General features: G+C 40.4%; 1 protein-coding gene across 2 annotated transcripts in view; it reads right to left on the reverse strand.

Annotated features, from left to right (window-relative positions):
- Positions 1-3,744: 3,744 nt before the first annotated feature.
- The window catches only part of LOC137651240 (telomerase reverse transcriptase-like), a 117,555-nt gene continuing 93,958 nt past the window's right edge, over positions 3,745-27,341 (reverse strand). For both annotated transcript variants that reach the window (XM_068384465.1, XM_068384466.1), the window contains exon 4: positions 3,745-16,597. In XM_068384465.1, the coding sequence (XP_068240566.1) occupies positions 14,439-16,597 (2,159 nt within the window). In that variant the 3' untranslated portion in view covers positions 3,745-14,438. The remainder of the gene's footprint in view (positions 16,598-27,341) is intronic.

The raw sequence follows: 27,341 nt of genomic DNA on the forward strand, positions 1-27,341 counted from the left end.
GGGAGCAAGGCTACACAGAGGGAATGCCCAAGGGCAGGGGGATGAAGGAAGCATATAGGGGTCCTACATGTAGGTTAGGTTAGAAAGACACACTAACTAACCTATCCCCTATATGGTCCCTGAAGGCGAAAACACTTGCATCACAGTCAATAGTATTGTAAAATAATGCCACTATCTTCATAAGTAAGCCTAGGATCACTGATAAAAATCATGCATGAACACTGATATAGGCGCTCTGGCCTGGGGGCTATAGCAGCCAACTGGTATGGGGTCAATCGATGACCGGTAAAAAAGCGTCAAAACACGATATAAAAGTTCCTAGCTATGAAGACTAAATAAACTAATATTATCGATTAGTAAATAAGGCCGGAAGCGTTGTTGAAGCTAACTAAATAAGGCATGCAGAACAACAACGACGCCATAAAATGGAGAGTCCGGTTGAGGCACAGCTCTGCCACAAAACATCAAATATCTCGAAAAGTAATATTTACTTTACGGTCAGAGCTTAACTAAACAATACTGGAACCTTGTACTCAACTTTCCAGAAGAAGGCGAGGCCGAAGGTAGCGACATGATAAAGATGCAAGACGATAAAGTGAGCACAGGGAAAATCCGTCTAAGGCGAGCTACTGTACAAAGGATGAAGACGGACGTGACGTCATTTAGCAATGGCGCCTGTTTGTTTACGTCTCGAGTACCAAAAGTAGCCACGGACGAGATTAGCTGTGGAACGGCTCCCAGCTATTCTACGCCTTTACACACCAAAGGTTAACTCTGTTCGGGGTGTAGATAGCTATGTGGCGCGTTAATACATGCGTCCCGTTGATATACGATGTCTTAAAAGGGAAACCTTTAGGATACTCGCTCCAGAAGTTAGAATTCTGTGATAACCTGTGGTTAAATTCTCTGGGAATATCTTAGTAGTTATTTACCCAAGGAAGCTACCAAAAAGGAACCTTCCATCAGGACGCCATGGCTTGAGTCCAAAAATAAGATGGAATAGTGTCCTTGAGTGTACCCTCAAACAAGAGAACTCCAACCCAAGACAGTGGAAGACCAAGGTACAGAGGCTATGGCACTATTCAAGACTAGAGAACAATAGTTTAATTTTGGAGTGTCCTCCTACAAGAGCTGCTTGCCATAGCTAAAGATTCTCTCCTATCCTTACCAAGAAGACAGTGGCCACTGAACAATTACAGTGCAGTAGTTAATCCATTGGGTGAAGAAGAATGGTTTGATAATCACAGTGTTGTCAGGTGTATGACAGGAGAATCTGTAAAGAATAGGCCAGACTATTCGGTGTAAGTGTAGGCAAAAGGAAAATGAACCGTAACCAGAAAGAAGGATCCAATGTAGTAGGCTACTGACTGGCCAGTCAAAGGACCCTATAACTCTCTAGCCGTAGTATCTCAATGGATGGCTGATGCCCTGGCCAACCTACTAACAGTGTCTATGTAAAGATTATGTTATTACGAATGTTACTTTACTTACTGTAGTCTTATAAATTCAAAAAAAAACGAAATATGTTTCCCATACATATGAGGCCAAAAAGGAAAACACAAAGAACGAATGAACAAACACATTTACACAGCCAATTGGTAAGTAATGACACTTTTTTATTAGGAAATGCACATTTACAATTACAATATATACTGTATACATCATAGTATATTTACATGAGTATTTTTTTTATTCTACATATACTGTATTTACAATTGCAATTTTTACTATTTATTTAAACGTTTATAAACAAAAAACATATCGACTCATGAATACTTTCATAAAGTTTTAAATCCTATTTTATTTATAGCAAAAGTATTTATCCTTCTATTTTTTATATAATTAAGTTACTGCAGGTCAGTACAGGAAAATCCTAAGTATCTTCCATCCATAATATCCCTGCAATAAAATCCACTATTATGACAATTGTCGTATTTTCATCCTTCTTTGAATCTGCTTCAAAATCAAACTTTAAAATCCTTAACCTATTGGTAGTTTTCAATTTACAGCATTTATTGGGCACGTTGAAACATCAAAAGAACAAATGTTTAACTAAAGGACATAAATATACCATATGCATATTAGTCTCTATGAACACCCACAATAGCAGTCTCTTACATTTTAAATTTTCAACATAGGTAATCTATTATTTGTACTCGATACTTCTTGTACATACTTAAGGGGGGCTGACTGGAATCCCAATATATGGGGGTATAAGAAGAAAAACACAAAATCATGAAAAAAATGGATTGAGCTTCGTGTGGCAATAGAGATTGTGAGTACGAAATATTTAGTCAAAATTCCTCTTACTTTCATAGTTCCGAGGTAATTAGTAAAAGTAACTCAATAAACCAAATACATTGTTCCCTAAAAAGAAAATGCAAATATTTCTACTGTTACCGCAAATTTTGATAATTATTAAATTTTAATATAAAACAAATTGTGAGCAATGCCCTCTGTATAGATTCCACAAGTCACACGATGATGTATTACATGGTAATTACACCCTTCGGCCTTCAGTCGTAGCAACAACCATCATAAAGAGTACACGTTTGAGTTTGATCTCTGACATTCACTCGTCTTTGTCTTTTTCTCAGTTTCGGCAAGAATTTCATCATACCAAAGAGGAAAAAACGATTTCAACATCTACCTAACATAAAGAAGAAAAAAATTTGCCTAATAAGAGTTTAGAAGTGGGTAATATCGACAAAATTAGTGGGGTTGATGAAGGAGAGAGATGGTGAAGGAGCGACCATCTCGCCTAAAGAAGCAATATATTGAGCAAAGGTATCTTCATTTATGATTAAATTATGATAAATATCAATATCCAAAAAGGAACATAAAATTCATAACCATGATTTATTGTCTTAGTAAAAATCCAAAGAAAAACTTTTGAACGCCTGCATCTTAAAACTATACTTATTGACCTTCAAATTTTATCTTCTCCCTTAGTTTTAAAGATACAGCATTGAAATTTAGTATATAACTTAAAAAGACATAAAACAATCAAATGTTGCCCTTCCTCCAGTTTTTGATTCCTTTTCTTCCCCCCTGATTGTTTTAGGGTTATTTCTTTACCACAATGAAAAAATTCAATTCTTGTAAAAAAAATTACTTTTAAAAGAAAAAACAATTTGATTGGAGGTTTACATCAGGCCTATATAGGGTAGTAATCCCAGGTCTTGATATCAGTTATCAAGGGCAGGGATAGAATTTGAAAAACACTCACTTTCAGGATAAATCACCCTGGCAACAAAACTGAAGGTCAAAGGCAAAATTCCTATGCAGTTTGGAGATGTCTTAAGTCACCTAATTAAATGGCATGAATGTCAAAGTCCTCTCCTTAAAAAACGGCATTAGCCGGCCGGCCCCTTAAACGATATTTCCCTACTTTTATTCTCTATATGCATATCTAATTTCCCATTAAATAAAAGGTACAATTTTCCAATATTTGGAACATATTCGTGACCTTTTATTAAAAGCTCATTCATATACATCGTTGGTTTTGATTTCTGAATACGAGGTCATCTTATAAGCATTTTGTAAAATGTTTATCATGCCTTCATAAAACCTAGGTGTAAAAATAGCAGTCCTGAAAGTGGCCTTCATTTTCTGACTTTAAATTAAAAAATAATCAATTAATAATCAAAACACTTATTTTTTCAGACATTTCAGAAAAGTTTTCAACAATACTGATTTACAATGCTTTACAATGAATATCAGTAATACCACAATCACCTCAACTTAAACAAAAACATGGCTTTCCTTGCAATAGCTTCAGTTGCTATTCCACAGCCATTGGAAAATATTTTTCTGGATACTTAACATATTCCACTGGAATTGGATAAACAGATAAACATATGTTGTATATCACACCTTTGCTAAAATTTTACAATTTAGTATGATTGCTCTTTGAAACATGGGTAATTTCCTGTAATAAAAGATACTAATAATTTTGTTTATGCTACTTTCTAAACTTTTCCAATTCATATATAGAATTTGTTGATATTTATTGCTATGATATATACCAAAAACATTACAATTACCATTCAAAACTTGTATACCATGATCAGGCCATACTTCTTTCTCTTTCCAGTTACTAAGGCCTAAAATAAAAGTTTTACCTCTATTAAAAACTGCACAGGAAGCTTTCTCATATTCTTTAATATCATTTGAACATTCCTCTAATGACTTGCCACAAGTTATAAACTATAAGCCCTCTGCATAACCTACTAATAATATCTGAAGCTCAATAGGCAACCTTAAAGCATAATTGAACAACCTTTTCTCGATCATTCTATAAAATACTTCCCAATATATAATAAATAACATCATAGACAAAGGACACCCTTGCCTGACAGATTTATTGATAGGAAAAGGGTCAGACATACTACCGTTTATACTGTACATAATACACTTTCAGCATCTATATATAACATCTCATCCAATTAATAACTCCATTATCAAAACCAAATCTTTGTAGTATTTTAAAAAAAAATTGATGATCGCTATGATCAAATGCCTTTGACCAATCTAAGTTCATCAAGGCTGCATCAGTACTACTTTCATTTGCATAAAATATTTAATGTCTAATAAAAAGTTCAAATTAATAATTTATCTATTTTCAACACAACACTATCCCTGTGATATTATTAAAGGTAAACAGTGTTTAATCCTATTGGCTATGATTTTTATCTTAAAAATGACAAATTTGGAAATCACTTGTATTTTTCATAATACAAACCTGTAGTTATTTAAAAGGATTATTTTTCGGTGATGCTGGAAGGTTAGCCATTAGAGTTTTAATGCGAGGTGGCAACCTTACCTGATCGCTATGGCGAGGAGGGTAGGGGTGGCTGGGGAGTACCCAGCCACCTGTATCTACTAACTCATCAGTGAACTATGTAACTTTTTTATTTCAGGCATGACTTATCGGGGGACAGGTGTTGGCTGGTCAATTTGTATAAATAACTACAGGTTTGTATTAGTTAGAGAAAATACAAATTATCTCCTAATTTTTCATTTACTCCCTCACTAACAATACCTGCATTAGTTACAGGGATGACTCACCCTTAGGAGTGTCTAACCAATGGCTTGGTCATTGACCCAGGTGCTCCCTGTACAGTATTAGACTGTATCTGGAGAAGAACCTCCACACCTTGCTAAATCATAAATAAGCGAGTATGATAGCGGCCTGTGCAACCCGCTTAACTGTGAGAGATAGCATATGAATGTCTTGGTAAACATATTCCAAGTTAAAATAGGAATGTTCCTTACATATATAGACGTTTCCAAATACTAGGATGAGGCCAGTTTGCAGAGTGACCCATGGCACTGTTCCCCAAGAGAGGGGAAGATAAAGAAAAGTAATGAGGCAGTCATTCTTATTCGTTCATCCCAGAATTAACCTGGGTAACCAATACCCTCAACCATCTGCTTCTTGTCCAACAAGGATGCCGAAATATTCATAAACTACTTGTGCAGCCACTACCGGACCGATAAGAACATATCGCGTCTTCTGTGGGTCATGTCTTGCAAATAGTCGGCAGTGAAGGTCGTCTGACGCTTCCACATGCCCGCTTGTGACAATGAAAAGTTGCGTTTTAACGCCAGGGACGTACTGATGCCCCTGACAATGTGAGCTCTAGGTTGTCAAGCTGGAGGAGGGTCAGAATTTAGAGCAGTCTATGACCTTGCGAATCCATGATGAAATGGTGTTCTTGGTGACCCTCTTAATTCTACCTGTGCTGAAGAACAGGGATGACAGCTGGGGCTGAGTTGTTACGTGTTCAAGATAGCATCTCAAACTTCTCACTGGGCATGGTAACAACTGATCTACGTCATTGGTTACAGAACTTAAACTCTTCATCTGAAAGGGTCCAGTACCCCTGGACTCTTAGTCTTTGTAATAAACTCAGGGACGAAACAGAGTGCCATCTCCCCCTAATACCACTGAATGGGCGATGTCATAAGACCATAAAGTTCACCGACTCTCTTTGCAAAGACTAAAGCGAGCAGGAATGCCGTCTTCAAAGTGAGATTACAGTCTGTTACATGGCATAATAGATTTTAGAGAGGACCTTTTAAGGACCTCAACACATGAACCAAGTTTAATTCCATGCTTTTGGTAAATTCTGGCCTTCAAAGAAAGTTTATAATAACGTTTAACTTATGCTGAGTGTAATTTATCCCAATTTGTGTTAAAATATGTGAAAAATTACAAAATTAAACAGCATGCCTCCGAAAATAAGCTGCTGTCGTTGACTTTGGCGGATTGTTATTAAATTTAAACTTTCCATGACGATACTTTATAATATATTTATTCTTTCACATTGTTTATTGACAAAAAATATATCTGATGTAGAAATATAGTTTAATAAATAAGTTTCGATTCACATTACTTGGTAAATATTTGAGAGCAATGAAGGTGTTCGGACAAAAATACTTCCGACCAATCAGGTATCAGGAACCTTTCCGAGCTAAAAGGGCACCCCTGTGAGTCTGCAAATATGCACGCTAAAAAAAATGGAGTATAGTTAATCTTTGAAAACAGATCGAAGACTATCCAAAGAAAAAAATTTATTAAAAGACAAAAATTTTTAAAAAAATATTTTCTTAAAATATTCATCACATCGATCCATAAAAACATAATTTACTCGGCATTTAGTACAAATGGAGTGGGGATCGATTGAGGCCTAAGGAAGGCGGGTCTTACAGCCTTTCACAGACTTCCTATACACAGGAGAAGGGTAGGCCATTATGGAATATCCAGAGAGAGAGAGAGATCAAACAAGCAAGGGTCAAAAATAGTCAAAACAAAAAGTTCTAGGAAAATTCGTAAGAAAATCCAATCAGCGAAAGCCATTAACCAAAAAACAAGTACTTCACCAAAGCTGTTGCAAACTTGAAGGTTATGCGCAAGCATGAAAGTTCCAATGTTGTCGCCACAGCGGCAGAGAAGAACTGAGGACTTTTGGCATGGTTCCAGTATCCTGCCGAGTGGGGGCGCTAGTAGTACACCTAGCTTCCCAATCTCCGATTGCCCGCGAGTGTTGAATTTTCTGCCGTGACGTCAGAGACGTTAGCTATATATATATATCCACTGGCTAAGTCAGATGTTTAAAAATGGCATTTTGGAGCCTGGCAAGTTTTAGGGAATAATCTCCTGGGCATGAGAAAGTCCTTCTTTGTTGTCCGTACCAGACGCTCGGGTGATATCGGAACTCCCACAAACTTGTTAGGGGGTTTATTAAACCCTTCTGGGAGGGTATTGGCCTACAACTTGTTGCCAGAGGCGTTTGGCTCGCAATCATTCGTGAAATCATGGCCGAAGAACGTGAAATTGGCCTATTTACCTGCGAAACCTGGTGATTCACGCATAGAAGCAACCGTTTCACGAGGGATTGACGGTGAGCGCGGAGGAAGAAGGCCCTGCGGCCTCTGTAGCGGCGTCGGGCTACACACACTTGCTGGAGGAAGAAATGGAAGCCTATGAATGGAAGCAACGTGTTGGGTCGGCGGGTGACACATAGGGGAGCATCGCGTAGGCGAGCGCTTACCTAGTAAACTCCAAGCTGCAAAGAGAGCAGGGGCTAGCCTATTAGGATGCCTCTATGGGACAAGTCCTTAGGGAGGTCTTTGTTCATGCAGCAGAAGATTGTTGAGTAATAGAGCAACTCGTGGATTGTGAGCGCCTACAATATCCTCGAGAATACTCTCATCGTGAACGCTTTGAACACGATCATGAGCGTCGTGCTCGTAAGCTCTTAGCTCGGAAATGAGAGTATCTTCTAAAAAAAGAGCGCCGAGACCGTGCTGACCTGCGGTCTGTCTCTTGATTCTGAGCGTTTAGCTCGTGAATGTGAGCGACTTCATGAAGAAGAGCGCCGAGATCATGATGACCTGAGATCTCTTTAATGACATCATTGGATCATCACGAACAACGTCCTAGGGTGATCGTCCAGAAGGACGAGAAGATGAGGAGTCTCGTCCAGACAATCGGTGAGCAGATGGAGTACTGGCAAGTGTCGAGCCCGCGAGCTGGAGCCTTGCCTGTGGGGAAAACAAAAGGTTGCGGGTTAGAAACGACGGAGCTTTGGAGAGAGATGCAGTAGTGTCAGAAGACGAAGCATGAGGTCTCTTTGACCTGAGGAAACCCCTGGGGGAGAGATCTCTCTCTTGGCCTTATTCCTGCGATTCCGCAATTTCTCCCACTGGGAGGCAGGCCATTCCCTGATCACGGCGACGCCCCCCGCACAGCGAATGGGGGTCGGTATCCGCCAAAGACACGAATGTGCTGTATGAGGGGCCTTCACGACCCGGGCAGGTATGCATGGGAGCGTCAAAGCAGAAACAGTCACCCTGAAAAGAGGAAAAGGAATTGCATAAAGTGATTAATCTGGCCATGCCTTGAGGAGGAGAGAGCGGATATGTACGGTCTCCACAAGCCAAAAGAAAATAGTAGTGAAGTTCACCAATGAGTGAGTAGATATAGATGGTTGGGTACCCCTAAGCTTCCCCCCACTCTCCCGGCTATAGCAGTCGGGTAGGGTTGCCACCTCGCATTTAAAGTCTAATGGCTAACATTCATACTTCGCCAAAAGATAATCACTTTAAATAACTTGGGGTTTGTTAGTGAAGGAACAATCAACATTCAACATTTTTAATGATCTCCATTTTGTAATTATATCTGAAATGCCTTCCTTGGGTATGATGGAAATTACTGTACTACCTTTTTTATCTTTAAAATAATTTTTGTTCTTGAACAGAAACTTAATCACTTCAATTAAATCTCATTTAATAATATTCCTAAATACTTTATATAACTCTACTGGTAGCCCATCTATCCCAGACTTTTACCATTTTTCATGTTCTGAATGGTATCTAACACTTCTTTTTTTACATTTAACACTTCTTTTTCACCAGATTTTTGTTAATGTATTTTCTTCTTCCCTTATAACTTTCTGTATGAGCTGTGAAAACTCATTCTGCATATGTAAATCACATTCTTCTTGAATAAATTTTTTAAATGTTCTCATATAATTCATAAATGCTTTCAGGTTTATTATTTTGATTCCATTATTTCTCTTTACCTTATTAAAAAAAGACCTTGCACCTTTCTATTTTCCAAGTACATAACCTGATACCTGTTTACCTTTCAAATGGTGATCCACTTTTTCCCTCACCTTTATTTCTTCACATATTTCACTTTGAAAGTAATTTATTCTTGATTTTGATTGATTAAAAATGTTAAAATTACAAGGATTTAGCCGGTTTTCGCATTTTTTTTTATATTGATAATTTAGTAAATTTAACATATTTTATCCTTATTCACTTGTTTTGAGCACCTAATGAAGAAATTAAGTTCCTATTTCTAAACATCCACCAATGAATTACTGCCAAGTTATATCTTTTGCTCTGAGTAAATTGCCAACATACACTAAAATTATTTGCAATAATGTCATCAAGTACACTACAATTCAATTTCCAATATCCTTTTCCTTATTATTACAATATCTTCTAATTTTAACGATAATTTTACAGCATAGTGATTTAACCAACTCAAAAGGAACTGTCTGAAAGTTAGACACATTATCTTGGAAATCTTTAAAATAAAACCTGTCCAGTCTGGAACCATAATTTTCTCTCAGAAAAGTATACTGTGTTTGGTTATTCATAATGAACCAAACATCTTTCAATTTTAAATTATTCTTTAGATTCAAAAGTGATTTTGACATCAGTTCATTATCTGGATTCAAACAAATCTTTCATGCTTGTTATGCAATTCCAGTTCCCTCCCATTATTATATTGCTTGTTATTTAATATAAAGCTTCACTACTAAACAATTGTTCTCTCTCGTTTTTCATCATTACCTAAAGGAGCATACACATTCATTATTTGAATCTTAAAAGTTGACACGTTACATATAGCACTTACTACAAGACCATTTACATCAATTTCTGAATTCAAAATGTCCACATTAGATTTGTTGTTGACAAGTATAGCTAAGCCTCCTTCAAGATTTTGAGAGTAAGTTATCAGAATTTTACAATACTTTTCTAAGTATTCGAATTTACCTTCAACTTCAATATTATACTCCTGAATTAAAACTACATCAAGTTTATGCAAGAGCACAAAATTAATCAACATCATTTCCTTGTTTACATTATTCAACCCATTTACATTGATTGTGGCAATATTCAATATTGACAAAATTAATTCTAATTTATTCTAGAAATATATAAACAATACTACTCAATAATCTTTTGGTTTCTTAGAATGATTCCTAAGCAGATCATCCACAGAATCACTTTCATCTAAAAATCAAGTCATGGCCAAAGATTCCTCCTTTTCCTGTCCAAAGTTTTATTCTTTTTCACTTTTGATTTGTAGTACCTTTTTTGTATGCCAAGTCCCACTTTTCCTTCCCATATTTGGCACAAGCAGAGTTGTATTGAATTCCAATGAAACACTTTTAGTTTCTTCACTTACAATTTCGCAGTTTTCTCCACTAATTTTTGCCTCTATTTGAATATTTTGATACACTTTAACACTTACATACATTTCCTCAATCTCTTGCCCATTTAAGCTTCCTACATCTTTTCCCAAGATTATTTCATTAACCTGATTTTCATCATCTATTGCATGATGAACCATTACTTTCACCACTGAAGTTTTCATTTGACAAGTTCTAACTTCCTGTGACTTAACAATTCCTTGATTCTGGTAAAATTCTTCCATGTCCATGTCCTCATCATCACTAACATGCAGATCCTCATTTGTTTTTTCTTTCCCCTTTCTTCTACAACTTGAATGACCGCGGAATTTATCAAATGATTTTCCTTGCCTCCTTTTTCAGCATCCTGTACAATATCTGTATAACCTGTAATCATTTTTCCTTCCTTTTCTGACGATTCTTTCCTTTTCTTCCCTTATCGGTGTTGATTTCAGGGTATTCTTCTTGACTAAACACTTTTCTTCTCATCACATATTCACGTTCCTTAAACATGTGTCTTATGATTCACATCTAAAGCATGTATGTAGTTGTCCATTATAGATAAAGGAAACAGTATAACCATATGTTGTGATGAAAGATGGAACTTTTTCCTTTTAACTGCATCGTAGCTGTCCGCACTCCTGTTAATAACCCTTTGAAAGGTTCGTAGGAAAATTTGTTTCTTCTGATATTCTCAACTTTTCCATATCTTGATAAAAGTTAAGTTAAACCCTCATCCAGCACTTCAAAAGTTACATTACTTATTGACACATGTTACTGATGAACTGAATTTTTTGTCTCCATATTTATCCATAAGGTTGTTAAATACACTGGGTATCAATTTTAACTATTTTTCTATTTATACTCACAGTTTGAACACCTATTAACTTCTCCAAGTGAGAGCTTCATGCTTTAGAAGAGGTAGTTGTGGTTGATTTGCTCTTTCTGCCCATTGTTATCATTTAGCTAACAGATTGGCTCTTCTATTCTCTTCAAAGGTCCGTGCCCACTTTAACTTTGCTTCTCCACTCGTTCCTATTGCTAGCTGAAGCTGCAAAGGCCTCTGGGTTTATGTTAGCTTCCTCGAGTTGGTCTTTAAATCAAAACATAGGGGGGCCTCTAGGGCGATCACCTGTATTTAACTCAATGTAGATAGTCTTGTGTCCTCAATGCTGATGTCGTTGACTCTTTCAAGGACTGCTGTATTGGAAACAGTCATTCCATTTGATTTTTATTAGTGTTATGTTTTTTCTGGTGGAATTGGAACGAGTTTTTTTGTGGTCCCTACTATAAAGGGTCCAAGTCTCACATGCATAACAGGGTAGATACTATAATGGCATTATATACCATTACATTTCTATGGGTGGTTAGGTCTTTGTTCATGAACACCCTGGCGGTTAGTCTCCCATATGCAGTGGGGCCAGCTTGTAACCTGTTTTCAATCTCTTTGGAGGTGCTCTGTGTGGAAAGTATGCTTCCCAAGTATGGGAAGTGTTCAATGCATTCAAAGGAAGGTCCATCCATGGCGATGTTAGTTACTAGTAGATTTTCCCCAGTTTTTGGCCTTGTTAACTGTTAGGCCAAAACACGTGTAGGAAGCATGGAAATTATCCATTGATTCTTGGGGTTCTGCTTGGTTGTGGGCTACAGCAGCGTTGTCATCTGCATACTCTAGTTCCGTCATGAGAAAGCTGAAAGTTTCCTGAGGCTCATGTAGCATCAGTTATGGCATGTTATCCACGCTATACAATGAGATTCAATCGATATAAAAACCCAGGAAAACTGTTTGCTGAACGTGTCCATCAGGTTACTGGTGTTGCCCCGAGACTTGAGTCTGGCCAGCTTGAAAATTCCATTATCTAATCTGTATTTAATCTCAACAACTGGATTGTTGTGGGGTACTTCATATAGGTTGGAGCCAATACACATCTGTGTTTTAGTCCACCTGTGATTGGGAAGGAGGCTGACAAGTTGCTTTGGTGGATTACTTTAGCTGTCATCCCATGTCAACAAAAGGCTTAGTGATTTCAAAGTGACTGAGGACTGGCCACATGGCTGTCCTTGGTACGCTGTCGCATGCTTTTTCGAGGCCATAGAAAATAAAAAATATGGGTTTTTGTTGTTCTTTTGATTTTTCCTGTAGTTGATGAGCACAGCTTTGGATCTCTTTTATTTTCTGTGAGGATGGTGTTGTCTGCTTCCAAGCGTGTCCCTGCAGCAGTGCTCTGGTCTGAAAATTTTTTTTATGCCTGCAAAGAAGCTTTCAAGGTTCCTGATGTCAGCATAACCATCTGGGTCTTGAGCCATTTGCGGCCACCACTCACTTTGTGCTTCTTGAAGCCTGGCTTGACACTGTGACTGCTTGTACACATTAAGCTTTCTTAGGGTGGGAATTAGGGTCTTGGTCGACGGCTATTTGAGCTTTCTGTTTGGCATTAATGAGGGACTTAATATCTTTATTGTTGTCGTCAAATCAGTCCTGGTGATGTTTGCTCTGGTGACCAATCACAATTTTTGGAGCTTCATTGATGGCATCTCGTAAGTTATTCCATTTAGCATCAATTGAAGGTTCCGTGGCTGATAGGTTCTGCTGGATTTCTGCTTGGAAAACTTGAGATGTATCAGGGTCTTTTAATTTACCCGTGTTGTATCTTCTTCTGGCTTCGTTTTTGTTGAATGTTATATGGCTTCCTTTTGATGGTTAGTTTTGATTTTGTGATGAGCACCCAGTGGTCTGTCTAGCAGTCATTGGCTCCAGGAATGCTTCTTGTGATCAAAATTTCATTTTTGGGTTGTCTGTCAATGGCATAATAATCTAAAATATGTCAGTGTTTTAATCTTGGATGTTTCAGGTGGTCTTAAATCAATTCGAGAGTCTGAACTTCATGGTTTCCCCCACTATAGCATTAAAATCCTGTAAGAAAAGTAGACTGTCCCCAGATAAAACTTGGGATATTGCAGTGTCGAGCTGTTGGTAGAAGGCACCTCTGACATGGTCTTCCGCATCTGGTGTTGGGGCGTACGCTGATACTAGCCCTTCACTAGGTATTCTAGACTTGCTGAGAGCAGCACAACACTGCCAGAGCAATGTCCACACACAGGCTCCACACCTTCCTCCTGCAGCACACAAGTGTGACGTGCAAGACTTGTGGCGTAGAGTTGCCTAGGGTTGCCGATAATCTAGTCCACCAAATCTCGCCTTACAGCCAGACCAACTGGCATGGTTTTATTTCAGTTTTCCTTCTCCTACCTTTTACCTAAAGTGGCATACCCTACAAGACAGCAGAGGGGGTCTGATTATACCGTCAGACACTCGGTCGCTTGCATGCATTCTGTAATAAACAAGGGGGACCACAGGATGCAGTTAGGAGAGGCTGTAAGAAGGTTTAGACTAGCTTAGCCTAAGAACTGAGTCGACTTAACCAGACAGGGTTTCCCCAGGCCAACTTCTTTAAAGTCTATACTATCTATATGTTTCAAACAGTACAAAACAACAAACAAAACACTAAATTGTAGCGTCACTTGTTTCACGCAATATTAATGAGTTAAATTTTGAGGTGTGGATTTCCTTAAAATCCTTGGAAAAACGCAGACAAAAGAGCTTATCAACACAGCGTTTGTTTAGAAACAGGAACTCGTCAGTTCCCAAGTTACTCACAAGTGATTTCTGGCGCTGTATTCAGTTTGTTTTGATATGGCCCATGATTGACGTAATCTTTATTTTATGTGTCATTCAATTCAATTACTAATTATGTCATTATAAGGTGAAAAACAAAAATGAGATGATCTCAGCTACTCGTTTTCATGTTAGCCATATGTTTGGCATAGATGGTAGGCCTATATTTTGCTTGATTTGTTTGATTTTTGGTGGTACTGGACAACCGTTCCCATTAATTAGTCCAATATTGTGAGGTTTCATTTTACTATAAAGCTTTCCCAACACTACTTCAGAGCAAGGGCATTCCTAAAGAATGATGGTAGGAGGCAGTAATACTCCCTTGGCAATGCCTTCAATAATTTGACCACATGGCCATAGAGTTGTGAATAAATCCCTGGATGTGTTGGCAGTTTAGGGAGCTTCCATATACTTAAAATTCCCCCAATGAAAACAATCCTCACTAATTCACTAGTTATTTGCCCCACTTTATTACTACCTTTCCAGGTTCCATGGATTCTACTCCAAACTTTCTTACTCACTCTTACCACAGTTTTGCATATAAACTTTATATTCAGTGTCTTCTTAGCCACTAATAGCCAATCGATTAGGGCTAAAATTCTAATCCCACTCATCAAACTTGTCCTCCACAAATTGGAAATAAGTCCAGACACATTTGTATATACAGGATTAATTACCAGAATTTTCAATCTGGCAAAAGTAACCTGATGGACACGTTCAGCAAAAAGTTTTCCTGGGTTTTTATATCGATTGAATCTCATAGTATAGCGTGGATAACATGCCATAACTGATGCTACATCTACTAACACTTGCAAAGTATCAGAGCAAATTATGACACCATTAAAACAAATTCTAGTTGGACCCATAAGGTTATGTTTTGTTTTATTTGTATTTAGTGAGACATTGTAATCCTTCATTCCATCATTCATGAGCCTCAGGAAACTTTCAGCTTTCTCATGTGATGATGTTGCGTACAAAATATCATCAACTGAACGTAATAAAAGACTGTTTTCATCTATATAGTTTCCCAAGTATTCCTGGCACAAAGCAGAATAATATACATCGCACAGAAAGGGAGACATATACCCACCCTGCGGTACTCCTTTCCTTAAAACATAACGTTTCCTCCCAACTCGTACAATCTGTCCCCGAATCATTAGCTCAAATTTGCTAAAGACCTCGCTCGTATCTATTTCTATAGTACTTCCAACCTTGACTAATTTATTATGAGAATTGTCTTCTAATTGGGTCATAGGTTGGCGATTTTCATCCAACCTCACATATAATTTTCTTCTGGTCTTTGTTGAAGGACCACGATAAGGTTCATAGGGGTCATAATAAATATTCCTGGGAAATGTATGCATACACTTATCCAGGATCTCTAGCAACTTACTATGCATAATACTACCGTATGCATCAGCAATATCAACTTTAACAATGTAAACTTTATTATCAGGAGTTTTGACTATGTTAATATAGTCTTCCCAGGCTCTGACAAAACACTTGGCAGATTTTAAAGTAACCCCAACACTGAAACGACTTGAACATTCCTGCAGAACCAATCGTGCCTTTAGCAACAGCATCTTTGACATTAAACTCTGGGACCTAATGAGAGGTCTCACCCCATCTAGACCCTTTGGGAGAAATCGTAACTTGGGGGGAAGGCTGCAGTTTCCATATTTGGACTGATCTTCAGCTATTTTCAGAGCAGTTTTCCTGTTTAATAGTTTTAGTGCTCCAGTACTTTTCATAAAAGAAACACCATCCTGATGTATTTTTCTAAAATCCCTTTTTAAAAAAAATATCATCTGGTATCGTGTTACCCTGCCCTCAGTAACATAAAAATAGCCTTTTATAAGTGTAAAAGCTATTTTTTCAATAACCCATAATATTACCTTACTGATGGTGTGAGTTTTCATCATATGATTTTCAAATGATGCTGCCCACTTAAAAGATAATATCTTGAAATTCTCAAGTAATCTACCTAGGTATATGGTATCTTTTATACCACTTCTTAATATATACCTAATTTTTTGTTTCATTACTTTAAAATTTTCTTTAGATCCCCATGTTTCCATGGGCAACAACAAATGCAAGGCTGTTACTATGAATCTATGCACACACCACCATTCCAGTTGATTTCTATATGGCTGAAAAGATCTCCCATCAAGTTCATCAAGTTCATCTTCCAACAATAGGGATTTTAAATCTTCTCCTCCAATTTTGATCTTTTCTTGATATTTTTTGTTTTTTGTCTTGGCCATGCTTGCATTTATAATAGATGGGAAATGTATGGTCTTGAAATTCTTCCTAATTTTTTCAACTATTCTAACCAACTCTGGTTTCTGCAAGTCAATTTCAGGTATACTGACACCAACGTCTACTTTACTTATTTCTAAAAAGATCTCCTGCAGTCCAGCATTATCTGTAAAGTATAAATAATTTTGAAGTAATTGATGTTACCTAAAACTTAGCTGTAAGTAGTATTAAAATATAATCTTCTTTTAAAGTAATCTGTTTCTCCTAGCTATATTGTACAAACACAAGTCCTTTAAAATAACAAATTTTAAAAAGAATTGTACATTTCTTACCTATACAAACCCGATTCATTTTAATTAGAGTATGACTTCGGCCCAGCTAAAATAGCCATGAAGTTTAATTGACAATTGGCAGGGAACCCCTACCTACCAGTCAGTCACTTTTGACCTCAGGCCTAGGACTTGCAGGGTGGTTGAGGCAGGAAGTGTAACTTAAAGGACTCGAGTTTGTATTGTTAGGGAAAATACAAATGACTCGAAAATTTGTGATTTGTTCCAACATGCATACAAACCATCGTCCTTTAAATAGGGCACTCATCCTTAGGAGTGAGAAAGTCCATAAAAACCAAAATCTGACTAAATAACTTTCTTGACAAATGTTAAAGCACCTGGCCCTGTATAGGAGCAGAAGTAATGACTCCTGTCAAACTCTTAATGGCCTCAGCATAGAGATGTCGCAGGCCTCACCATGTGAACTAGTATATGTTCACATGAGCCTAAATCCTACACATTGTCTGGAGGTACACACAATATGAGAAATGGGTGTAGGGGCAACCAATGGTTTCACAAAGCTAGAGAGAATAAAGTTCTAGGAAATCGTCTCTTGATCTAGCTAATGCTACAAAAGTCTTTGGAGCTCTGGCCTGAAGCACTGATAGCCCCGTGGAAAGTTAGGAGTCACTAATCCTGAAGTTCTCTAGATGCATCCTGGAAAAAGATGTAAAATAACTCTGAACTGGTGTCGTGAGCAGCTAGATGTTGGTCTTACATACTCAAGAACAAGCTATAAAGACCTCCTTCCTTTCTAATGTCATGAAACAAATCAGGTGGCATTTCAGTCAATTACGTGCATACTCAAGGTAACAGCCTTCAAGTTAAAGGCTTTTACTATCTCCAATAAAAGTCAATAGTGGTTTCTGGTTCCTTATTGATCATATTCAAAACACAATAAAAAGATTGCAGTCTGGTACCTTACAATTGTAAACTTGGCCACTATTAAGTATAGGGCATTGTACAAACCTGAAAGAAAATAACATTAGGAAACTATTCAAAGGCTGAAACGTTAAACAAGTATGAAATTCCAAAATATTTTTAATAGCAAATTATTATACAGTAATTGAATAATTAATATATTTTTGGGCTCAAGCCATGACGTCCTGATGGAAGGTTCCTTCAGTAGCTTCCTAAGGGTATATTTGACTACAGTAGATATTCCCAGAGAATTAAACTAAAGGTTTCACAGAATTCTAACTTCTGGCACGAGTACCCATAAGGTTTCCCTTTAGGATATCGTATAACAACAGGAGACGTATGCTTGACGCGCCAAATAGCGTTTACGCTTCGTGGGGGAGTGTAGCAAGTATGGGAGGAGCCATTACTAAACTCTCCTCCTTCGTTACTGCTACGGTACTCGGGGATGTCAACATCCGGCAGCCACAGCTGGCCGCCATCTTGATTGACGTCACTGATGCGCGCCATTTCCTCATTCCTTCCGGCGTTTCTGTCAGCCTCCATGATACAATAAGAAAGGGAGGGGCCTGACAGGCCAGAATAGAGAATCAGGGCGGGTCCATCAGGACGTCATGACTATCTCACCCAAAAATAAATTTTTCGCTTCGCTCAAAATCCGTTTTTTGGGCTCAAGCCATGACGTCCTGATGGAAGTGTACCAGAGAATTAGTGTATCGTGGATTTTTCCCATTTTAGTAGTGCCTTCAACTTCTAAAGAATATTTCTTTGGTCTGATGACCTTAGAGACCGTGACATCTCCGTTACACGTCACTACCAATAGCATATACTATGACATGGCTTCCTGGCCCCCTGGCAGGGAAGTCCTATTTGGAGGAAAGGAACATCTTGAAGTAATCATATACTAGGGTCTTTGAGATTGTAAATAACAATGATTGTGACATATCAAATGACAAAAGTCCCAATTGTCCAAATGCAATCGGTAAAATTTATGGGTACGAACGAATCTACCTGAAAAGGGATCTGAAAAGGATGTACAACACAAAATTGAAGTCTTCAGATATGTAGTACACAATTTGAATAGGTTTTATATATATTTTTCACATATGCTTATGCTCTTTTTTTCTTGTTTCATAAGGTAGGCAATAAGTGTTGGCCAGAGTGTGCTTATGCACATACTGTACACACTTACAAATACACATATAAACACATCCATTCAACAAACAATTATTTCTTGTATATTTATTATAAATTTTCTTATGATCGTTCACTAAATTTGCTGCCATTCTGACATGAAAAAAATTAAAATGCATCAAAAACTATTTTATCAAGCCATCAAATAAAAAATTCTTGACATGTGTTTATCATTTTTTATTTTTTTATTTAAAAAAATAAATATATTCTTTACACTTCTGTGAGATTTAATTATTATTCATTAATCTCCATTTCAAAAACATTAATTTGATATATAAATATTGGGTAATTTAATTTGTAATAAAGGAGAAATTATTAGTTTTATGATAAAATCGCGAAACTCATGATGCGGCCGCCGTCCTTTGGCAGCATTCCCCTAACACTTCGTGGGTTAACGTACACACGACCGTAGGTGCATTCGGTGCATTTTAATGTACGATCTAATTCGGCCATTTTGAATTTTTTTTTTAGTGCTTTCTGTTACTGAACGGTAGCGTTTGATTTATTATTAAAATCTTTGCATTTTGAGTGAGTGAATGTTCAAATCTTGTTAAAATAATTTTCCTGACAGAATAACAGGCAGTACAGGTACAGTGCTATATTTTAATGTAAATATCTTTTTTTACAGGCCTCAGAAGACCTTCATAGCTAAGGAGGAAGGTCATGCACCCAGTTACCCAGTTTTAAGGCAGTAAAGGATAGGTAGGATAATGGTGTTAATTTTTCTGTTTTTTCTGTTTGTACTGTGTAAACGTAAATCTAAATACAAGGTATGAAAATGAAGTTTTTATGATAAAACAAAGTTTTATGAATTCTTACCTGGCAGTTATATATATATATGTATAGCTATAGTCTCTGTCGTCCAGCAGAATTTTTCAAATCTCACGGCAACCGCCGAGTGGTGGTTGTGCGGTTAGGTGGTTAACAACCCTTACAGGGTGGTACTTGGAATCATTCCCGTTTTCTGTTCCTCAGTTCATCTTTGCCTGACCTGCCTCCTGAGGGGAGGTGGGTGGGACTTGAAATATATATAACTACCAGGTAAGTATTCATTAAACTTTGTTTTATCATAAAAACTTAATTTTTACGAATAGAACTTACCTGGCAGTTATATATAAACAGCTGATTCACACATTTGGAGATGGGTGAAAGACAGCCAACATCGCTGGGAAACAATAAATCGTAGGAAAAAAACACCTCGATTCCTTACCGGCTAAGGTAGCTGACTTCGAAGGTTCCTACCTCGATCCGTTTTCCCTTAAGAGTTTCAGCCAGGTGGAGACCTGTCATGCTGAAACAACTCAATCGAGTCTGTCAAACGGGGTGAGACCAACAACGTGACTAGACTTCTGCACTACCTATCCCCCTTTTATAATCTGCAACCTTACTCAATCCAACCACCTAACCTTGCAGAATAGATATTTACTATCTAGCTAGACTGAGGGCACTATACCGCAAGTCAGAGTCCTCAGACAATCATACTAACCAAAACCCAATCACAGGCATACCGTACCAAAGTTAAGGTTGAGGGGAGGTAGTAACTCCTTTACCAAATACAGAAGCAGTAGCTACGTATGGGCCCAAAGTGTAACACTTTCCATAATCTACTCTTACCTCCCTGAGGTAATGCGAAGCGAACACGGAGTTGCTTCTCCAAAACATTGCGTCCATTATGTTTAACTGACATACTCTTTCGCTATGCCAGTGAAGTAGCAATGGCTCTCACCTCGTGAGCCCTTACTTTTAATAGACCGAAGTTCTACTCCTCACAAAATCGGTGAGCTTCTCTTATTGTCTCCCTCAAGAAGAATGATAATGCATTCTTCGAGAGGGGCTTTTGTGGATCCTTCACCGAACACCATAAAGAATTAGATGCACCTCTTACATTCTTTGTTCAAGATAAATAATATGCCCTGAGAGCTCTAACTGGGCAGAGGAGCCTCTCCTCCTCTTGGCCCACCACATTTGTGAGGTTAGGAACTTCAAAGGTCCCCAGCCAGGGTTTGGATGGGTTCTCATTCTTAGCGAGGAAGTCTATCTTTAAAGCACATACTGCTCCATCCTGGTTGAAGCCCAACTGCTTCTCAATAGCATGAATCTCGCTTACCCTTTTTGCTGTGGCCAGAGCCATCAGGAAGAGGGTTTTCTTAAGTCGCTTGTGAGATGGGTTCGAACTTCCTGCTGCATAAAAACTTCAAAACCATATCCAAATTCAAAGCCGGGGGTTTCAATTGAGTCTGCTTAGTTGTTTCAAACGACTTTAAGAGATCTTTCAAGTCTCTATCATGCGTTAAGTCTATGCCTCTGTGCCCAAAGACAGCCGAAAGCATACTCCTGTACCCTTTAATGGTGTATACAGCCAGCTTACAGTCTTGCCTGAGGAACAACAGAAAATCAGCTATCTGGCTCACAGAGGTAGTGGTTGAGAGTGGTTGAAGACACTTTGTGCTGCTTACACCACGATCTAAAGGTCTCCCACTTCGATTGGTAGACTCTCTGTGAAGAGACTCTCTTCGCTCTGGCGATTGCTCTTGCAGCTTAGTGTAGAAAAGCCTCTCGCTCTGACAAGCTTCTCGATAGTCTGAAGGCAGTCAGTTGTAGAGCGAGGGGGTCTTGATGATACCTCTCGAAGTGAGGCTGTTTGAGAAGCTTTGGACTTGGAGGAAGGCTTCTCGGAAAGTCCACTAACATCTCCACCACCTCTGTGAACCCTTCTCTTGCTGGCCAGAATGGAGCTATCAAGTCAAGATCATTCTTCCTACCTCGAGGAGAGCGAATTCCTTGACTACTAGGTTGATAATCTTGAACGGGGGGAACGCATAGGTGTCTATCCCTGTCCAGTCCATCAAGAAGGCGTCTACTGCTATCGCTTCTTCGTCCAGGACTAGGGAGCAGTAGTTGGGGATCCTCTTGTTCTGGTTGGAGGCGAAGAGGTCTATTGAAGGCCTCCCTCATAACTTCCACATCCTCTGGCAAACCTGATGGTTGAGGGTCCATTCTGTTGGCAGAACCTGCCCTTTCCTGCTGAGCATGTCTGCTCTTACATTCCTCTGTCCTTGCACGAACCTCGTTAAAAGTTCTACGCCGTTCTCCTCCGCCCACAGGAGCTCTCTTGCTGTTTTGTACTGGGACAGAGAGTGAGTTCCCCCTTGCTTCCTGATGTAAGCCAAGGCCGTGGCGTTGTCTGAGTTGATCTCCACTATCCTCCCCGAAATGGAGTCTTTGAAGGCCTTCAGTCCCAACAGATTGGCCATCAACTCTTTCCTGTTGATGTGCCATTCACTCTGTTTCGCTCCCCAAGAGCCTGAGTGTTGCTCCCCATCCTGACTCCGAAGCGTCTCAGAACAACACTAGGTTTGGGCTCTTCCTGAACAGGGAGATTCCTACCCCTAAAATTGACGAATCCAGCCACCAACTCAAATGACATTTGAAGTCTGCTGGAATGGGAAAGAAAAAGGAGTCCTCCTGATTCTTCCTGTCCCACACTCGCAGAGGTCTGAAATGCAATCTTCCCAGAGCAACAAACTACTCGAGCGAGGAGAGGGTGCCCAGCAAACTCATCCAATCCCTCGCCGAGAACTTCTGCTCACCAGGAATTCCTGCACCTTCCCGAGGCACCTGGTCTGCCTTTCTTGGGAGGGAGAAGCCCGAAAACTAACCGAGTCCAGAACTATCCCCAAATAAAGAACCGTCTGACTCAGTTCAGTCTGGGACTTCTCCTTGTAGATGATATGACTCAGTTCCTGGGCCATCATAAAAGTCTTGTGTAGGTACTCCAGATACTTTCCCTACGACCAGTATCTTATCAGCCAGTTGTCCAAGTATAGGGATATTCTTATCCCTTCTTGATGAAGCCATCCCACCACGTTTGCCATTACTCTGGTGAAAACTTGAGGAGCTGTGTTGAGGCCGAAACAAAGGGCCTTGAATTGGAAGCACTTGCCCTGGACCATGAATCTTAGGAACTTCCTTGAAGTCGGATGGATGGGGATATGTTTCACAGCGTTCGAGTACTGCGCCACTAAGGCTAGAGGTTTTGTTGAAAGCGGAGGCTTCTTCAAGAGGGGGATCTTGTACCCGTCCCTGATGACCGAGAGGGACCAGGCGTCCGCCCCTCTTTCCTTCCAGGCATGCCAAAAATATGACAGCCTTGCTCCTACCGCTGTCTGGAGGACTTGTGCTTCATTTCCTGGCACGGGCCCTGAACGAACCTCTGTTCGCTCTACTGCCCGTCTCCTGCCTTCTTCCTCTGAACTCCATTCTAGTAGGAGCTCTACCCCGAAAGGGCTGCTGAAGTTTCCTCTCCTCCTCTTTCAACGATGACGGAATCACCGGTAAAGACTTCCTTGCGGAGCGCGATAGGAAGTCCTGCGTGGCTTTTTGTGCTGGCGAAAGGGTAATGTTCCTGACTAGGGACTCAGGAAAAAGGTGCTCCAAGAGAGGGGCGTATAGGAGCTCCGCCTTCTGCGAGACAGTAACCGCTCTGGACAGGAAAGAACATAAAAGAGCCCTCTTCTTAAGAACTCCCGCAGAAAATAGGGAAGCCAACTCGTTTTCCCCATCTCTAAGAGCCTTGTCCATACAGGCCATAATACTGGTTAGGTCTTCTGTGGCTTGTAAGAGTTCTGTTTTCCTGGCCAGCGTACCCAGAGCCCAGTCTAAAAAGCTGAACACTTTGAAGGCTCGGAAGATTCCCTTGACAAGGAGGTCAAGCTCTGACATAGACCACATTACCTTAACCGAGTTAAGGGCCTGGATGAATCTACAATGCCGGAGAAGTTCCCCTGGGAGGAGGCAGGCACTCCCAGGCCAAGAGCTTCTCCAGTCTCATACCACATGCCAGCCTTAGATGGTGGTCTTCACTGCTTGCCTACGCTCCTTCAGCCAGTCATTGATCCTAGCGAGAGCCTTCTTAGCCAAGATGGACAGCTTCATCTTGATGAAAGCCGACTGTTTCTTCACCTTTTTCCTGCTTAACTGCGACTGAAGAGAACGAGGGGTAGCAGGTTTAAACTTCTCTCCATACAGCTCAAGGAGGGAGCGAGAGAGAACCTTAGAATCAGCAGCCGCATTAGCAGGTTTATCCTCATTCTCCGAAATATCATCCAATTCTTGCACAAGTTCCAACTCTGTCTCCCTTTGGGCTGAAGGAACTAAGTCGGAGGTTTCTTAACATCCCGATCACTACCAATCCGGCTTGCATAAGGATCACTTTCTTCCACCTGCTCACCTGCGTCCGAGTAGAAAAGCAGATTGTCGGATGCGTCCTGTTGGCGAGGGCTGGATGCGTCCAGACACCGAGAGACGCTGGTGACGTCCTTGTGTCGAGAGGAGGATGCGTCCTGACGCCTAGAGCTGGAAGCGTCCTTGCGTCGAGTGCTGAATGCGTCCTGACGTCCCAAGATGGAAGCGTCCTGGAGGCAGGCTGGATGCGTCCTGGAGGCAGGCTGGATGCGTCCTGGAGGCAGGCTGGATGCGTCCTGGAGGCAGGCTGGATGCGTCCTGGAGGCAGGCTGGATGCGTCCTGGAGGCAGGCTGGATGCGTCCTGACGTCGCAAGCGGGAGGTGGAAGCATCCTAACGACGAGAATCTTAAGCGTCCTGGCGTTGTCTAGAGGAAGGAGAAACGCGGCGTCGAGTGCTTGACGAATCGCGGCGCGGTTCCCTGGAAGAGGAGTGACACTGTCTGTCGTCCTGAAAGGGAGAGGAACTCCGTTCCCTCTTACTGGCCGATTTCTTCACCGGTAATTTGTCGTCCTTACGCCTGCCCGACTGGGGGGGAGGGCGGCTAAAAGCCTGAACAAGTGACACCAGTTATTCTTGCATAACGGTCATGAAAGACTTCGCGACCGCTGCTGGGTCTCGCGATTCCGAAGACGAAGGCTGCCGAGTCACACTGGTAGCAGAAGGTACTCTCGACGGTCCCCCATCACCTAAAAGAAGAGGAGATTCATCCTTCCTTCCATCTCTAGGCTTAGACCTTTTCGCTGGAGAAGCGTCCCAGTCCTTGTCGGAAGGAAAAGGTTCCAAGGTACTTGATAGGGGAGAGCGAGAACGGGTCTGGTCAGCTTGCTGTATCCACCTTCTCTTGGTCGGCCTCGAAGCCTCATACTGCCACTTGCATCTAGGAGAGGGGCTCGTAGAAGACACTATCACTTCCAACACGCCTTTTCCGTGGCGATCATGTGCAGCCTGGGAAATAGCAACAGGACTGCTTGGGGCGACGGCTGACCGAGGATACGTACCTCTCACTCTCTTGCGGCCGTCGACGTACCTTCTCGCTTGGTCCTGGGAGCTTGGTAGAGGTCTAGACCTAGGGGCGTGACAGGTTCGATCAGTCGCCACCTCTACTGCACTTTCACAAGCACTAATTCCACTTGCACTCTTACCTTTCAAGGCTGCAAGCTGGTCCTCAAGAGCCTTCATCTCAGCCGCCATCCTGGCATACTGAGGGTCATCCGTAGTTACCGTTCCTGTAGAAGGAGCAGGGGTTACTACCCCAGGAGAAGGTTCAACTTCTACAGAAGAATTAGTAATTAAGGGGTCAAAAGAAATGTCTAAGCTAACCTCACCAGCAGACTTAGATTTAGATTTAGAAGCCCTCCTGAATTTATCTAATTCTAACTTACACACATAGCGTTCATATCCAACCATTCCTTTTCGCTTAAAACCTCACATTCTTTACACCTTTTATCAAGGGCACACTCAAAACCCCTGCACCCAAAACAAACAGTATGAGGGTCAACCGAAACTTTCGGTAACATCAGCTTGCATTCTTCATTCACACAAACTCGAAAATGAAGTTTATCAGACATCGTAATCAAAAAGCAAAAACCAGCCAAAAGAATAAACCACAAAAGCGATTGCCAATCCCAGTATAAGTCACCAAAAAATAAGTCCAATACAGTAACACAGGGAAAGCGAGCGAAAAACTCCAATGGCGGACCAACGATGTTGTCAGTCCAACCGGCAGAGATGAACTGAGGAACAGAAAACTGGAATGATTCCAAGTACAACCCTGTAAGGGTTGTTGACCACCTAACCGCACAACCACCACTCGGCGGTTGCCGCAAGTTTTGAAAAATTCTGCCGGACGACAGAGACTATAGCTATATGTATATAAGTGCCAGGTAAGTTCTATTCGTAAAAATTAATTTTTACAATTATTTGTACTTTATAAGGAATGTACTGTAGTTTAATGAACTGTAATTCTAATCTGCCCCTTTCTGTCTTCCCCAGGTGTACGTTGATATTGTGCGGTGACGCCGCCAGCATTCTCAAAAAGCCAGGCTTTATTTATAAGTTATCAAGGCCCCATGCACTTCAACGTTTCAACCTATATTTGCTGCCTGTGTATTGGATGCACATAAAGCATGTACAGACGACAAAGGAACTCTTCCAAAGCTGGTTTCACGGAGGCTTCTTGCCGAAGGTTAAGGACTACCTTGAAAAGAACCTGGAGTTCAAGGTTCTCCTCACCTTTACAATGGTCCCAGAAATCTATCCAACGTTGGTGTGACGGAGCCTAATGTTCAAGTGGTGCTCTTTCCTACAAACACCACTTCCCTGATCCAGCCTATGGACCAGGGGATAATCAAGAACTTTAAGGCCCACTACAGTCAGTGTGTGATAGCAGGACTCCAAAATGCCAGCAACAGCGACCTTGACCTCAATGTGATGGACTATTGGAAGAGGTTCATGAAAGCAGACTGTCTGTCTGTTCAGGAGTCCTTCCAGGACATCAAACCAGAAACGTGTGTAGCCAGGGTGCATTAAGGACTTCGGAGGCTTCACTCCTGATTAGGCCTTCAACCAAACTTTAAAGAAGATGGTCAGTTTGGTGAAGGAAGTCAAAGCCGAAGGCTTCAAGGAAGTTTCTACGGACAACATTTTGGAGTTGTTAGATGGCCATGACCAGGTGTTAACTGAGGAGGACCATGCAGACCTAGTCCGGTCAGCGAGTGAGAAAGAGGAGGTGTCGGCTGAATCAGAGGAGGAGGAAGAAAGCATAACCCTCGATAAGTTGGCGTGGATGTCAAGAACGTTGGAGGATTTGAAACGTACAGTATGGATCGTGCGATGGGTGAGGGTTTCGTTAGCTACAAGAGTATGTTGGACGAGATGAAGAGGTTGGCCCCCAAGCCTGATCATCAACCATCCCCACCTCCTACTCAAACCATGGAATCTCCTGCCCCTGACACTCTTCCTCCGGTAGCCCCACCTCCAGAGTCAACGAGCGATGATGATGGCATAGCTGACCCTTCTCCCCTTGAATGGTATATTTTTTTTTACGAATAACCTCATTAACATTTCATATAAGATAGTTTTTTACAAATAACTTTTCATTCAAGTACATTTGCTTCAAGTAATTAACTTAGAAGAAATTAAATTAAGAGAGTACAGTACATGTAATACAATACACTAGATAAAATTTTAATTTATTCAACTCAAGATATTGAGTTAACTTCAA

This window comes from Palaemon carinicauda, chromosome 12 (assembly GCF_036898095.1).
Source record: "Palaemon carinicauda isolate YSFRI2023 chromosome 12, ASM3689809v2, whole genome shotgun sequence".
Taxonomy (NCBI): Eukaryota; Metazoa; Arthropoda; class Malacostraca; order Decapoda; family Palaemonidae; genus Palaemon; species Palaemon carinicauda.